The following is a 16990-nucleotide window of genomic DNA, read 5'->3' as shown; positions in this document are numbered from 1 at the left end:
TGCTTATTGTCTTTCTCTACAGGACACAGCCAGTCCCATCCAGTATCTGATAGATTTCAGCATCTGGATCATCTGAATGTCTGCAGTAAGACACAGACGTCGTTTTACGGATCTAGAAGTTAACTACATATGATGTCAAAGGACAGCGTGTGTTTTAACAGGGATGCCTAGAAAATATTTTCCCTCCCTATTCTTATTTCAAAGTTATTTTTTAAATCACTGTAATACTTTGTCAACCTAAAAATAATGTAATAAAATAACAAATGCAACTCAGGGACTTAGGCAACAACGAGGTAAACTATTAACATATATAACTCTTGTTCGGCCAGAATGGCACTTCTTACTTCCAATTATCTTTTTTTTTTTTTTGGTTTTATACTTACACTGTCTCTGGGCATATACACTGTGTGCCTGTGCCATGGTTCATGTATATGAAGATCAGAGGATAACTTGCTGGAATCTGTTTTCTCCTTCAATTCTTCCACTATGTGGGTTCTAGATAGCAAACTCAGGCCATCAGGTTTGCTGGCACGTGTCTTCACCCACTGAGCCACCCTGCCCTTCTGACACATATGCCATGCTCCTTACTTACTTTAGATTTGATTGTTTTTATAAATACAGGAACTCACTGTGAAGCCCTAGCATGCCCAGAACTCAATGCGTAGACTAGTCTAGCCCTGAACTCAAACCGATGTGCCCGTCTCTGTCTCCCTGTGTTCTCGATTAAACGGCACGTGCCACCATGCCTGGCTTAGATCGAAAACTTCTTAAAACAGCAGTAAGTATTTTGAGAAAGCAGCTTATTCCTCTTTAAATAATTCAAAATATTTGAGGAATTAAAATATTGTACAATTTTTGACACTTTTACCTATATGGTGTCTTAGTACAACTGGAACTCCCTGAGACGGGAAAGGAGATTGTGCACTCACTTTGACCTATTAAATTCCTTCCATGTTTTAGTTCTGTGAAAACTGCTTCAATTTCATACTCTCTGCATCCATGCGCCCTTGGTTTTCTCATTGTGGATTGCTCTAACCACATCATTTCCCCACAGATGTGGCAGTATCTCACACAGGAAGCCATGCCTTCTAATTTTTCCAGTTCTCAACTTGCTTAGTCATTAAGTTGGCTTCCAAACCAGACAAAAAGGCTTCCCAACATAAATTTTATCTTTTTTTTTTCTTTCTCTGTTTGTGTAGCCCAGGCTGGCTTCTTACCTTGCCGACCATTAGCTGGTATTAAACAGACTGTACCATGAAACCCAGGAAGAACTTATTTTTTAAATATGTAAATGCAAGACTATTAAACAATGATCTAAGGATTAAAATAACATCTATTGCACCCTAAAGAGGACTTCACTTATATTTTCTCTTTTAATTCTCAAAAAAAAAAAACCAAATCCACAATCCTTCCAAATATGTGTTACTGTTTCCCAAGACTTTTCTTTTTGATAACAACTGAAAGAGATTGTTGATGATCTCAGAAGGGAAGTGAGGAAGCTGGAACACGCCTGAGAGAGCCTGCATCTGGAGGCCCCAGAGGTGGGCAGTGCACACTAACATGTGTGCAGTAGAAAATTCCTTCTGCTCATCCAGTACCCCATGACACGCTGATGCTTAGACCTGACTCTCTAGTAATTACACGTTACTGAATAACTTCACGTTTAAGTAAAAACTGTCTAAAGAGATTTCCTTCTTTATTTCTCAGCAAAAGTGACCTAATCAGAACCTGCGGATAATCTAGAGAAAAGCAAGCTTTGCCAAGCACCAGAGTAGAATCAGGGATTTGCTTAGTAGGGCAGATCAAGATCATAGTTGCAGGAAAAGCTACAAATCCTCTGGATTTAGAGGGAGAGATGTAGGAAACCTCGCTTCATAAAAGCTGTGGCTAAGCACTGACCACATGACAGGTGGGGAGACACATTGCTTCTAATCTTTAAGATTTTCTCTTTTCCACAACCAATAATGCCAACTAAAACTTTTTAAAGTATTGGACAAATAATTTGGACTTCAATGAATAGCTCCTAAAGAAAGTAGCAAAAAAAAAAAAAAAAAAAAAAACCTTTAAAAAGCATTAGCTTTAGAATGAAATAGAGGAAGGGTCCCCCTTCTCCCCTTCTGTACTCTGCTGGATAATAAACCTTGACATCTGCCACTGAAGGACTAGGTGGATACTTAATGGTGAACAGGGCTCTGATGTCAGGATGTGGTCATCACAGGACATGTCTTCATGGGTGTCAAAACATGGTTACCACATTATACTTATTGCTACACACTCTAGTGAGGAGACACATGGTGGCTCATGCCCTGGTGACTGGATGACTTCCTGTGTGACCATGGGATGCATCCCTCTGAAGAGCAGCTTTTCCTCAGAAAGGAAGTTGCTGAATGAATTAAGCCCCCATACCACACTAAGTTAATGTCAACTCCATGGTATGAAAGAGCTCACCACTTAATAAACAAGATAAGAAGTAAAGGGGCCCTGTGTGACCCTCCTTCTGGGAAATGGGAAATCTCTTTCTTGAATTGAGTACTCACTAGTGACCTACCAATCACCAAGGGTAGCTCCAAACTCATGGTTACATGGGTTAATATCCATGGGTCACAAAAATGAAAGCCATAGGCATGAATATGAAAGTGAGCTTTACAGGGAGGAAGTGTGATGGGATGTTGGGGAGGTGGATGGCGAGACTGGTCTGTGTGTATTGTGTACACTTTAAAACTGTATAATGACAAGCTTGTTAATTAAAAAAAACCCTGGATTTCTTAAAAGACTACGTGCACAATTGGAGTGGGACTGGGCTAATGTCAAAATACTGTTCCATACTGGGGAATTTTCACCTCCATAAGGAAGTAAGTGAAGCAAGCGCTAAATATTGTATTGAGAAAGAGCAAAGAGACGAGGAAAATGACACGGAGGAACAAGAATGCTCCGCAGGACTTGGAAGGTGCATCACATCAGCCTGTTGCTCAGAGTCACCACTGTCTCCGTGAATTAAGCTGAAGAGCAGTGAAACCAAAGGCTTCCAACTCAATGGTTAAACTAAAATTACGAAAGTGGCCACTTGCTCAGGGTCCCAAAAGCGATGGTTTCTGTGTATTTCCTTGGAGACACTGCATTGCCACAGACCCCAAGCTATAGAGTGCTGAAGAATGTCAGTGTCTAGCACGTAAAACGACACAGTGTCCCCACACCAGTGGCTCTAACTCATCTCAGTCCATCGTCTACTATTTTAAATACATTTTCCATTTTAACTGAAAATCAGCTGTTCACATTTATTAAAAGTATATTATACCCTAAAGCAACTGAAGCAAAAAAAAAAAATGATACTACCTAAAAAAAAATGTTACAAGTAATTGAATCCTCCTTAGTACATAAAAAGAATTTGAGGCTGTATTTTCTTGCTGCATATCTCCACGGGAACGTTTCCTCTAAAATGGATATCCTCGTGAAATTTCTTTTCCAAAGCTAACAGTTTTTAAGGCTGATTACAGGACTCACAAATGCGTTTGAAAATAAAACCAAAAGGAACTCAAAGCAACCACCTTAACGTTCATTTGAAAGGAGAAACTCACAGACATACTCAGCCAAAGTGACCCCTTTCCCTTTTCTCAGTTAGGAGCTCGTGGCTCCAGGGAGCCGCAGATTAGCATGAGGCAGGTGAAATGGCAGGGATGTAACAGACGAGGCATTTTGCTCCATTCATATACATTTCAGATGAGACCTAGCCTCAAGGCCATGTGCAAAATGATTTTAGAAATGTCTGGACACTGCCTTGAGCACTCGGGAAAGTTCTAGCTCATCAGAAGTTGTGCAGGCAGGGGCTAAAAGCTGCTAGAATAGGAAGTACACACCCCACCCGAGGTGTTTCCCACTCCCATCCAGCTGCTTGGTAGAGATGTTTTTTAGATGTGAGGGAAACCGAGACTCTGGGTTTAAAGATACCCTGGATCTTGGTGACTCCAGGACAAACTGTACTGGTGGCCCTTAATTTTAGCAGGGCCCCAGGTTCATCTTGAACCCTCCACCCACAGCCCTGGCAAAGGCAAGACCACCCACCTGGAGGCGATGGGCCAGCAGTGAGCAGGTCCTGGCTGCTGCCCCTAGTGCCAGAAGCCAAATGAAGCATTGCTGGTGGTTGGAGCCAGAGGCCTGGGAACTGCAGCAGCAGGGTCCCTACATGCAACTTCCCCTGCAGACCTTGAGCTCTGCTGGGTTGTGGCCCTGCAGCTTGCTTCCCACCCTGGGTACTGTGGCCCCGAGGTTTCCGGAAGTGTAGCCCCGGCACGGCTTCGCTGGGGGAAGTGAAACTGCTTATGGCTTGATGTTACATGGGTTTCAGAGAGTTCTCTTAAGTTCTTATCATATACCCTCTTCCAGTCTGCCTTTAAACTCAGGTGACCTGCAGCTTGCCTTTCTTCTCCCATATTCTGGCTTTCCCTGCTACATTCTGGGTTGCCCCTTCTTCGTGTAAGAAAGGGACACCGGAAGTATACCTCTAGAAAGGAAACTGCTTGACTGAGTGATAGATACAGATAGAGGAACAGAGATGTGAAGGTATGTAACTTGTAATATTTCACTTTATCCAAACCAGGCTAAGTCCACATGTTGTGGACTGATTGATTTTCATTCCCATATGAAAAATGTCTCCTACTTCTGCTCTAATTTAGAAATGGGCCAGGTCAAAAAGAAGTTACACAGCTATCTAAACAACTATGCCCTTCTCCTCAAACATGAATTGTGAATGTGTTCTTGCTTGATTAAAAGACTGAGAATTTTACCAAAAGAGTTACCCCAGACCCTAACGATGACCATTAAAACACACTAAACAAAAATGGTACCAAAGTTGGAGAAAATTTGACAGTCAGTTTGAAAGTGTGGTGGTGATACAGAGTTTCCCACGTTCCTCTTTTCCTTCTTCAGAAAGAACCAGAAAGTCCGATTTAGAACCCCTCTTCAACAGTGTTTTTGCAATACTTTATCTATTAAGTATCACAGAAAATTATTACCTTTTTGCTGCATGCTGGGTAAAACTCATTAAGAGAAATGTCAGAAAGTTCTAGAAAGCATTAGATACCTTTATCTCCTCAACAATGATTTCTTATAGCTCATAATTATAAGTTAGGTTTCCAAATTTGGAACAAGGCATACAATTTAATCCAGTGCATGAAATAATATGTTGAGAAGTGAGTTACCATCTATGAAAGATTATTGACCCAGAAACTTCAGCAATGTTGAGTTTGAATTGAAGCGGACACAACTTTTAAATCAATATTTCAGAAATATTGTTAGAAAAATTAAGTCTCTGTAGGGAAGCAAGCAAGGGTAGGTTGTGCTAAAAGAAAGTTTAATATAGATTTTAGCAGTGGTATTGGAAGGAGGTGGGGGAAAGCAAAACACATTTGTGTGTAAGATAGTGTAGACATCTCATAAGAGAGTCACTGCAAAATCTTCCTAAATGAACTTGTTAGGAAGATCATCTTCACTGGTACACTGGCTACAGTGTGTCTTTTCTTTCTTTCTTTCTTTCTTTCTTTCTTTCTTTCTTTCTTTCCTTTTCTGTTCTTTTGGTTTTTGGTTTTTCAAGATAGGGTTTTTCTCTGTATCTTTGGAGCCTGTCCTAGAACTAGCTCTTGTAGACCAGGTTGGCCTAAAACTCACAGGGATCCGCCTGCCTCTGCCTCCCAAGTGCTGGGATTAAAGGCATGCACTACCACCATCTGGCTTCTGTGTGTATTTCTAATAGCAACTTTGGCCAACTTAAAACTCTAGCTTTTTCTGCACACTAAGTGTCCAGTTCTTCAAAGGTATGTGTGTATGTATGTATAATGTAATGCTGAACTTACTGGTTTAAACAGATAAAAATCTTTTCTCTATGGCTGGTAATGATCGCTCTGGTTTTGCTTGATGATAACATCGTGGTTTAAAAATATCCCATATGCTAATTACAACGTGAAGGTTTACTTATGTTAATGCCACTTGGTCTCAAAATAATGGTACTTTAACCTCATTAAACAAAGAATTTGGGTTTTAAAACTTCTACAGGACGGAGTTGGAATGGAATTCAGTCCTAGAAGTAGCTCCAAAGCTTACTTTTTCTAATCCTTCATTTCTTAGAAGATCATCAAAGGCCATTTCTAAAGATCTCATAGACACCATATGCAAGATTATGTATATATTAGTAGTTCCTCTTATTCGTGAAAATAAATTCTAAAACTTCTGTTAGAAAACATATATCGTACAAAATCTTATATCTGCATTTTTTTTAGTTCTTATACATACCTAATTGAATTGATAAATTAGGCTGGTAAATGATTAACAATGCCAACTAGTGGCACATAGAAGGATTATGGTAATATATTATGATAAAATTTACATAGTCTCTTTCTCCCCTTCTTTGGAAATTTCCTTTTGATATTTTCCATACAACATATTTTAGTGGATTATTGAGCCCAGAGAGAGAAATACACTGTAGCTAGGGAGGACCAGTGTCTTGAAAACCTGCTCATGTTTTCTGACCACCTTCCATAGAGATATGGCCCTAGAAAACTTATTTGTACTTAACAATGCATTAAGTACATGCACAATCCATCCTGCTTTGACACTATTTTGTTGATACTACACACAAACAACACACCTGCAGGCATGTGTGCATGTGCATGCATGTCCTAAATCTCACCTGTATTCTAACTTTGCCTACCCATTTACAAAAACATACTGTAGAGTAAGAAAGCTTTCTCCCCTTCTGGTCTTATTTCTGAGTAATCAAACTTGACACTCGCCCCACCCCTGCAATATTGTCTCCTTAAAAAGATACAAGTGTCTGAAATGCTGGTTTATCACTTGGGTCACATTTATTCTCAGGGAAGAGGCACTTAGTAACTCTCACGGCGAGAGGCATTTTCAGTTAGAAGGCCACCAGCAGTGTGTAATCGCAAGTTTCTGATTTTTACCGCTGCTGCAGAATGACAAAAATGTTAGCCACAGCCGGTTCCTTGTTTCTCAATATATCAAGCGCCTGGATCCATTGACTTCTTCCCTTGCAGCGAATTCTTTCCTCCAGCAGCAAAATGAAGGCCTCGGTATCATTGCCCCCATCTCTGGAGAGTACAAGGGCCTCACACTGACACCGTGTTGCAGGGATTGGATGGCTGGAGCTATTTGCTATTGCCCTGTAGCAGTTGCCATGGCTCATTCCCCGTGCCTTTGCAGAATGGATGCTTTCTCTCATGCTGTTGGGTTTATTTCTACTTGTAGACTTCATGCACTTAAAACGAAACCAGTTCCTTCTTAAAGCAACAGCTTATTGTAAAAGTGAAATCAGTTACATCTTCCTGGCCACTTATTAATTGCAGAACTTTCTTCTTCCAGAATGTGCCTGGCTTTTTGAGACCTTAAATTAGATTATTCCTCATCTGGGCATTACTGTGCTTCTTATTTGCTAGGTCAAAACTGGGTTGTCAGGAAACATCGGGAAAGTGAAGGAATTTTTTCAACAATTGTACTTTTTGTTATTAGTTGGTTGCTGTTTTCCTTTCCTTAACCTTCCTCATATTTAACAATATTCTGTAATATTAATCTGTGTAATATACCCCAAAGATATCAACATACTAATTCTTGATTTTATACAGATATTGCTTCCACAGATGATGGAATCAAAATAAGCAACTTGACATAGGAATATATAATGTGGGATTCCCCTCTGTATGCTGTGAATATGTTTTACTACCATTGGTTAATAAAAGAAGCTACTTCAGCCTATAGCAGGGCAGAATATAGCCAGGCTGGAAGAATATATATATATATATATATATATATATATATATATATATATATATATAGAGAGAGAGAGAGAGAGAGAGAGAGAGAGAGAGAAGGCAGAGTCAGGGGGATGAGCTAAGGAAACAGATTGGAGGGAAAAGGGAGACTTGAGCTATAGAATACAGGTAGCCTGGGAAAGCTTCAAAAAAAGCAAGAAACATGGATTTTTCCCAGAACTCCCAGAAGGAACTATTTTCTCCCCATGCCACTTTGACTTTTAGTTCAATGGGACTGATTTTCTGTTGCAATCTCCAAACATAAGATAAAATTTTAAAAAATTTTGTGTTAATTTTAGTCACCATATTGAGTAATCTTCACATTAGATACAGAAAACACATTAATAGTGATGAATTGTGGGTTGGGGTGATGTATTAATAAAAAAAATCTGCCCATATTTTTCTAAATAAGCATATGCACATACATTTGATTTCCTTTGTGATGAATTTGCTGAGACTCTATGGGGCAGCTCTGTTGATCCTATGTACTTGCACTGTGCTCTGGTGCACAAAGAGAGCCAGCCCCTTTTTTTTTTTTTCAGTTAGTTGAGCATGGCTTGTGGAATAACCATGTTTCTGCTTTTAGTGTGGCTCGTATCACTAATTCTACCTGTGGATCCAACACCCCTGCCCGGCCACTAAGTAAAAGTAAGGTTGATGGAAAAATACAAGATGAGCAGATCAAAGTTGTAGCAACCAACTCTATAAAATATTTGAATATCAAGAAGCCTAAAATCTTCCAGTTTTCCTTTAAGATCTTTTGGTTTGATTTGTGAGCTGTGGTAATTTACTTACACTTTCATCCCCAAATTATTGATTTAATTAGACTGTCTGTTCCACTCCCTCTAGTCAGCATAGAATAATATTTTCCTTAGTATCTAAAATAACTATGAAGTGTTTTTGCAACTAATCATAATTTGGGCACCATTTATTTGATAATATAGACACACAGAGAGAGACACAGAGTGAGAGGATGGAGAAAGAGGGGACTATAAGCCTTACATAAGTTCAGACTTTGACATGATTTCATGAAAATATACTTCAGGGAAACTTCCTTTGTGTTGTTTTCATTTCTCAGGGTCAAGAACATCTTTAATCAAAGTCAGCTCCTCTGTTCCCTCTCCCTCTGAAAAGAATATTGTCTGAAATGGAAATGGAAAAGAGTTTCTTGCTATTAGAATCTATTAGATTTGGTCCTTTATACGACTGATAATCAGAACACTATATTCATTATCCACAAATTAATTTTAAAAGAATGATTCTATATGTGAGGTATAATACTAGGTCCTGAGAATAGAGGAATGGAAAGACATAGCTTTTACTTACAAAACAGTTTCCTTCTATGCATTCTATGTTTTTGCAGAGAATTTTATAGAAAAAAATATCAAATGATTATATAGTGTCACCTTACATGTAATATGATTGTCAGAGAAGATTGTGTTATAAATAATCAATTTGTATTATAAACAATCAAGAGTAAACAAATTGCGAGCGTTTGAATAAAGAGAAGTGGCTGGGCAAGAGCTTCAACAGGAAGCAGAGTGAAGATAGGGTGCTTCAGGCAGTGGTGTAACCAACTATGATTATGTGGGTGTGTGTGGAGGGGGGACTTCCTAGAACTGTGACCCTGACCCTTGTGAACCCAGAAAAGGAAGAGAATAGCTCTCTTGAGTCTCTCCCACACAGTCTAGGTTTGGTGTACGAGTTGCTAGTCAGACCTTGTCTGGACCCCCCCTGCTCCATACTACTATTAGGCTAACCTGGCAAGATTCCTGAGGAAGTACATACAGGAGGAAATTTCTCCTTTCAGGCAGAAATTGCTTAGCTCATGTCTCACACCTTCAATACTCTTTATTCATACAAGGAAATTTTTCTTTAAAAGTTTCTCTCTAATGCTTCTGATGCTGGACAAGATTAACTATGAGAATCTGACAAACTGTTCCAAGTTAGACATTGGTAAAGAGTTAAAATAGACATTATCTATAACCCCAGGACTGTATGGTATGACCGAGGCTGACTTCATAAATAACATAGAAACCATTGTCTGGCAAAAAAAAAAAAAAAAAAGTGTTCATGGAGGCTTTCCAGGCTGGTGCAGACATCTCCATGATTGTACAGTGTTTTGTTAGGTTCTACCAGCCTACCTAGAGGCAGAGGAAGCAGTAGTGATCACAAAACACAATGATGATGTACAGTATGCATGGGAGTCTTCTACTGGTGGACGCTTGACAGTTCATGCAGACCATGGTGAACCCATTAGCCAGAGTACCAAAGTGATCCTTCGCCTCAAAGAATATCAGAAAAAATACTCGGGGGGGGGGGGGGGTCAGGGAAGTGGTGAAGAAACACAGTTCATAGGCTATGATATTACCTTCTATTTGGAGAAGGAACAAGAGACATCAGGGATGATGAGGTAGATAAAGAAAAGGTGAGAAAGATGAGGAAGATAAGGATGACAAGGAGAAGCCTAAGGCTGTGGATGTAGGATCAGATAAAGAGGATGACAGTGGCAAAGTAGGGAACAGAAAAATGAAGATTAAGGAGAAATACATTTATCAGGAAGAGCTGAATAAGAATAAGGCTATTGGTATGTAAAATTTGGATGATATCACTCAAGAAGAATATGGTGGATTCTATAAGTGCTTTCCCAATGTTTGGGAAGACTACTTGGTAATCAAACATTTTCTGTACTAAATCAGTTGGAGTTCAGGGCATTGCTCTTCATTTCATGGTGAGCTTCCTTTGACTTTTTAAAGAACAAGAAGAACAACATCAAGCTAGAAATTTGCCATGTGTTTACCTTGGGCAGTTGTGATGAGTTGATACCTGAAAACCTCAACATTATCCTTAGAACAATGGACTCTGAGGATTTGCCCCTGAATATCACCCAAGATAGGCTCCAGCAGAACAAGATCCTGAAAGTCATCTGAAGAAACATTGTGAAAAAGTGCCATGAATCTTCTCTGAGCTGGCTGAATACAAAGAGAACTACAAGAGATTTTGTGATGTGTTGTCCAAGAATTTAAAGCTTTAAACCCATGGAGAACACTGTCAGTGCCCCTCTGAGATTCTCCACTAGCACACCTCTCAGTCCAGAGATGAGATGACCTCCCTGTCAGAGTATGTGTCTCAAATGAAGGAGGCATGGAAATCCATCTACTGTATTACCAGGGAGAGCAAAGAACAGGTGGTATTTAATTCTGTGGGTGTCAGTAAATAGTTCTTACAAATTTTGCTACATTTACTCCTGACACATTGTGGTGAAAGATTAAAACACAATATTGATAAGCAATAGAAAAATCTCCTGAGACTGTATCAGGAAGACTGAGAGTTAACGTTTAGCCTATCCTAAAGCTCTTAAAAAAATAGGTAAGGAGACATTCTGCAGCAGGAAACAAAATGGAAATTAAGGAGGATGGTCTTACAGTCCAAGCATTGTAGGATTCCATTTACACGAAATGTCCTTTATGGGCAAATTTTTAAAGACAAAAGGCAGATGAGTGATTATCAAGAGCTGAAAATCAAGGATGCGTGGAGAGCAATCCATGAGTAAAGATTTCTTTGGGGAGAGGGCAATGGAAATTGCATCGAGCAGATAAAAAATGACAATTGGAGAACCCAAAGCATGTATTAATATCCATTTCAAAATAAATTTTATGATACGTAAATTATATCTTAATAAAATTCTTACAAAAGCCACAACCAATCAAAATGCAGAGTTTTGGAGCTTCAGTCCCAAACAATAAGTCTACAAGACGGCTCCCTCATCTAAGGTTCTGGGATCACTGTGGAAGAGGAGGTGGAAAGATTGTATGAGCCAAAGGAACAGGGACTTTGCTGTCAGGTCATCTCCTAGAAATGTCAGAGCCTACACACCTGAGCTCTCGCCAACATGGTTGCCTAAACATGCGCAGAGCAAGATCAGCAGCATCAGACACGCTAATGTGAAAGGGGGGTGCTTGCAAGGCCCTAACCCTAAGGAAAGAACTACAGGAAACTAAGGAATGATGATCTTTCCCAGGAAAGAGCACCTAGTTAGTTATCCCATACCGAATGGTCAGTCTTGAAAGCATATACAAATAAGTAATGTTATATAGACTGAGAACAACATATTAATATATTTAGAAATATCTGTCTGAAACAACAATTAATGAAAAAAGAAGCCAGATATTTGAAAGAGAACAAGGAAGGGTTGTTAGGAGGGACAAGATAAGGTAGTTAAGAGGGACAAAAATAGAAAGAAATGAGGTAATTATATTATAATCTCAAATATAATTTTTAAGAAATGATACAGAAAGACATTCACTGACTGAGGCTGATTACAGAAGCAATCTTTTCAGTTGGGGAAGTGAAGTGCATAGATTTACCTTATTAGCAATTATTGGACCAAAAATCCAAAACTAAACATGGGAAGAAAATCATTTTTGAATAAAATGTGATTGTTATTTTTAGAAAAAGAGAAGAGGTACAGGTTGATTAAAAGTTGATATCAGGAGTTAGGGAGATGGCTCAGTAGCAGAGCTACTTGCCAAGCAAGCATGAGGACCCAAGTCCCCAGAAGCCACATATGCTGGTTAGCCAGGCTGCTCTTCTGCAGTTCCAACCTCAGAAGTAGAGACAGGATTTCCAGAGAAAGGTACCTAGTGAAATGAGACATGATGGTGAGCTCTGGGCTTGACTGACAGACTCTGCCTCAATACGTAAGGTGGATGGGAGATGGAAGATGTCTCCTACAACAACATCCTCCAGCTTTACCAAGTGAAACTCACACACACGTGTCCGCACACATAAAAAGTTTCACATGCACACAAACACACACACAAAGGAAGAAGAAAAGTAACATTAAAACAAAATTGATGTCAGGGAGCCACTGAATACTGATGCTCACTACCAAGTCTAATGACCTGAGCATCACACGATAGAAGGAAAGAACCAAGACCAACTTGTCCTCTTTGGTCCCCTTGCACTTCTACATCAGCACATGTACAGATAACATGCATACACAAAAATATCAACACAAATAATGTAACTAAAAGATTAAATAATGAGATGTCAAATATAAGACATAAGCTAGAATTGTCCAGACTAGTTTCCAGAGATTGGCTTGAATAGTACAAGCTATTGGGTCACACTCAACGTCTCCTCTTAAGCGAGGGGCTCTAACTCCTAGCAAGCACAGGCACTGGTTAAAGGCAACCCCTAGACATTTCTGTCCAGGAATTGCCCTCATCAAAAGCAGCTATATGGGAGGCACAGAGGGCCAAATGCTCACTGGTAAGCACTAAAGGAACCAGGGATGTTAAACACACCGCGTTGACTCTTCAAAGGGAGAGGTGTATAACCTGTTTCCACATAAAAGCTGGGAGCATATGTGGTTTAAAACCTGAAGACCTTTGCACTACCTGTATGGCCAAAACAACACCAGATCCTCCCCAGACCTTTATCATGAGCTTGCTTTTCTCAATCCATAGAACCCATCTTTGTGAAAAATGTCACAAGCACTTTACAAAGGGTTTTGACATAGTTGTGCACATGGTATTGAGTTAATTATCACCATGTATTTTTTCCACCAAATTGTGCTGGTGCTTAAAGAGACTACTCAGGATCAGTCTTTGTAAGTTTGAGCCCACAACAGCCATGAGTCATGCTTAACAGGACTTCCTTTTTGACTCTTTTGGATCAAAACTCTGCAGGTTATGACGGTTACAGAGACCCAGGCACAGATGCCCAATTCTTCACTCACCTTCCCTGCAAGGTGGCTCATAGTCAAAAGCTGTAAATGTCAGGTCACATGGGCTAGGTCCTTCACTATCCGACAGACATACATGCGAGAGATCACCCATTTCAGGACTCCTACCAAAAGGTGGCCCAAGTCCTCTGCCATACATTCGTCTTTGCTCGTTCACCTAATTATACTTCCCTTAACCTCACATTCATTCTCCCTGGGACTATTTCTCAACAAACCCCCTTCAGGAAATGTTCAGAAACTGTTTCACAGAGAACTTGAAGTGTTTGTTCCCAGAAGCATTCCTAGAAGGTACCGTCTTAAAATAGCAAGCTGGATGCCATTGCAGTTAGATGGGTCTCAGAACATCATCCAACGTTGGTAGCTCCTGGTGGTCAGTTTCAGTTGAATGGGGTATTTTCCTCCATCATGACCCAAAAGCATATATCAGCAGAAAGGAATGGACTGGATACACATAAGAGATCCTTGAGGAAACAGGAATGAAAGGACTCCAGAATTAGATGGCTAAGTTGAGGGTTGTGGGTTCATTGGAGGGAGAAAATAAATTTTTAACAGTGATTAATAATCAGGATTATACCAGTATGTAAAGAAAGAGGGACTGACAGCATATAAAGAATGAACAGGTTTTAATTTCTCCTAGATAGAAATCAGAGAAGGTTAAATACAGGGGCCACACCTTGAACTTTATGATGACCAGAGCTCTATTCTCATTCAGTTTTTAGCCCCACCCATTCATAAAGTAAGTTCAAGGCCCTGTTGTGAGATCTTGAAAACTAAGCTTGTATCAGAGCCCCAAACCTGAGATATAGTCTCTGCACTCTAGATGCATGCACATGAAAAATGTTTAGTCTCTAGATTCTTCCAAATCCTCTGTGCCCAAAGGTCACTTCTAATTAGATGTCAACACTTTCCTCCCCTCTTGCTTGACATCAAGGCATAGCTTCTACATTACACAAAAGCCTGTCCCTTACTCCCTAGTGTTCATCCTTTCTAGACTCCATGTGGCCAGTGAACAGGGAGTTAGATCTCCAAGTAAAGGGTTCCCTGTTAATGCTTTTCCAGAACTTATGAGCAAATGCTGACGAGGCATTCCTGCTTCTTTAATTTACAGGCTAGGTACACAGTAGATGTCTTAGTTAGGATTAGTATTGTTATGATGAAACACTAAGACTTAAAAGCAAGTTGGAAAGGAAAGGGTTCATTTGGCTTACAATTCCACACCATAGTTCATTACTGAATGAAGTCAGGGCAGGAAATCAAACTAGGCAGGTTCTAGAGGCAAGAACTGATAAAGCAGACATGGAGGAGCACTGCTTACTGACTTGCTCAGCCTTCTCTCTCACAGAACCCATGGCCCCTGCCCAGGGATGACACTGTCGACTATAGGCTGAGCCCTTCCACAGGAAGAAGATGCTCCACAGACTTGCCTGTAGCCTCATCTTACTGAGATATTTTCTCAGTTGAGGTTCCCCACCTCACACAGCTATAGCTTGTGTCAGGTTGAGGGAAAGCTATCCTCCACAGCAGGACAGCAGGTTAAGTAGTAGTCTCAAATGAACTCAAGGCATAGTAGTAGCTGCAGGGAGGCCTAGCAAGTAAAATTTCTTTGAATGCAAAAGGTATTTGAAAAAACTACTCCAGGAAGCCTAGAAAATACTCTGCTTATCAGTGTGATAAAGCGTATAATAGTGAGAAGACATTCAGAATTCAGAAGCTTAGGTAATCTACAAGACAGGCCTTTTCATAACAAGGATCCAAGACAAAGAGAATGAGACCCCCAAATAATGTACCAAAAACTTAAGCCAAGAGAAACAAAATGGAGATGGTTACAACTAGCCCCGACATTGGTATGATAGCAAAGGAGGCATCGTGTTGAGGTAGCTATGAAGAATAGTAGATGAACACACAGTCCTTGGCACAAGTTAGACAGCTAGACAGCTAACGAAGGAACAGTTCAATCTGCATGTGCTGCTGTTACACTCCGTGGAAATCGTGTTTAAAGTTTAGCTATTTTCAGGCTCTGGATCCACTGAGCTCCAGAAGCTCCCTAGCAGAAAGAAGAAGCTTTATTACATCAGGTGTGCATGGCCAGAATTTCTTCAGACCTTTACCAAAATTTTCCGGTAGCCATTTACAAAGGCTTGTTTATTGAAATGCCTGGGCATTTTGTTGAGTTCCCATTAAGTATTACAGACATTCATAAGAAAATTGGAATTTCCTTGGATATTATAGTAGATTTTCTTTCACATTTAAGAAGCAGAACTCAAAATATCTGTCATGTTGAATCTCAAAACTACTATGAACATAGGATGGTGCCCCTCACAGATGTATGTAGTTAAGTGATCTGCTCATATATATGTTGTATGTTAGCTTGTAGAAGAGGGTAGGGGATAGATGACTTTTACACCACAGTGTTTTATACCAAGGAAAATGCATCTGTGACTGAGTTTAACCACTGAAGTACAGTGTAGCACAATGCCTGTCTATGCGCTACAGTATTGTTTATGAGTTGGGCAAGAGGCTGGTGATTAAAACACACAAAGACACTCAGAGACAGGGGTAACTCCAAGAATGCCCACTTTTTATTACATTCCAGGGCAGCTTATATAGGGTCTCCTTGACTAAAGGCTAACTCTCAGCTGCAATCCCACCAGAAACCACTCCCCTGCCATCAGGAACTCCTGAGGGTCTCTTGCTCAGGGCAGCTGCAAATCAAGTTGTTTGCTCAGAGCAGCTGCAAGCATAGGAAAACAAATTTACTGCCTGCCCCTGGCAGGCAGGGGATCACAGGAAATTCAGGGTCTGGGGTCCACAGTCCTTAACAGTACACAGTAGTGCCACGCAAAGCAGAGCTTTGACCAAGATTGGATATTAAGATTTCTCTTGTAAATCTTTTTTTTTATTGCGAAAAGAAGAAAAAAAAACATAAACAAAAAAGAAGTTTCCACCTCCTCCCAGCCTCCCATTTCCCTTCCCCTCCTCCCACCCTTCGCCCCCTCCTCCCACCCTTCTCCCCCTCCTCCCACCCTTCTCCCCCTCCCCACACTCCTCTCCCCCTCCCTCTCCAGTCCACAGAGCAGTCCGGGTTCCTGCCCTGTGTTAAGTCCTAGGTCCTCCCCCCTCCGTCCATATCTAGGAAGGTGAACATCCAAACTGGCTAGGCTCCCACAAAGCCAGCACATTAAGTAGGATCAAAACCCCCTGCCATTGTCCTTGGTGTCTCATCAGCCCTCATTGTTCGCCATGTTCAGAGAGTCCGGTTTTATCCCATGCTTTTTCGGTCACAGTCCAGCTGGCCTTGGTGAGCTCCCCGTAGATCAGCTCCACTGTCTCAGTGGGTGGATGCACGCCTCGTGGTCCCGAATTCTTTGCTCAAGTTCTCCCTCCTTCTGCTCCGCATTGGGACCTTGGGAGCTCAGTCCAGTGC

At 40.6% G+C, this 16990-nt stretch overlaps 1 protein-coding gene and 1 pseudogene across 1 annotated transcript in view; one reads left to right on the top strand and one right to left on the bottom strand.

The window, feature by feature from the left end:
• Window positions 1–7195, bottom strand: part of Bank1 (B cell scaffold protein with ankyrin repeats 1) — a 220510-nt gene extending 213315 nt beyond the window's left edge. Inside the window, exons 1-2 of the mRNA XM_041679911.1 lie at window positions 6954–7195; window positions 4060–4295 (exon numbers count right to left, since the gene is read on the bottom strand). Of these exons, the coding sequence (XP_041535845.1) occupies window positions 4060–4295; window positions 6954–7195 (478 nt within the window). The remainder of the gene's footprint in view (window positions 1–4059; window positions 4296–6953) is intronic.
• A 1174-nt stretch (window positions 7196–8369) lies between these two features.
• On the top strand, window positions 8370–11037 carry LOC121466161 (annotated as a pseudogene).
• The last annotated feature ends 5953 nt before the right edge of the window (window positions 11038–16990 follow it).

This window comes from Microtus oregoni, unplaced genomic scaffold (genome assembly GCF_018167655.1).
Source record: "Microtus oregoni isolate MIOR12 unplaced genomic scaffold, Mior012 000000F_ref0000247, whole genome shotgun sequence".
Lineage (NCBI taxonomy): Eukaryota > Metazoa > Chordata > Mammalia > Rodentia > Cricetidae > Microtus > Microtus oregoni.
The sequence above is the reverse complement of the archived record's forward strand: the minus strand, read 5'-3'. Positions and strand labels throughout refer to the sequence as shown.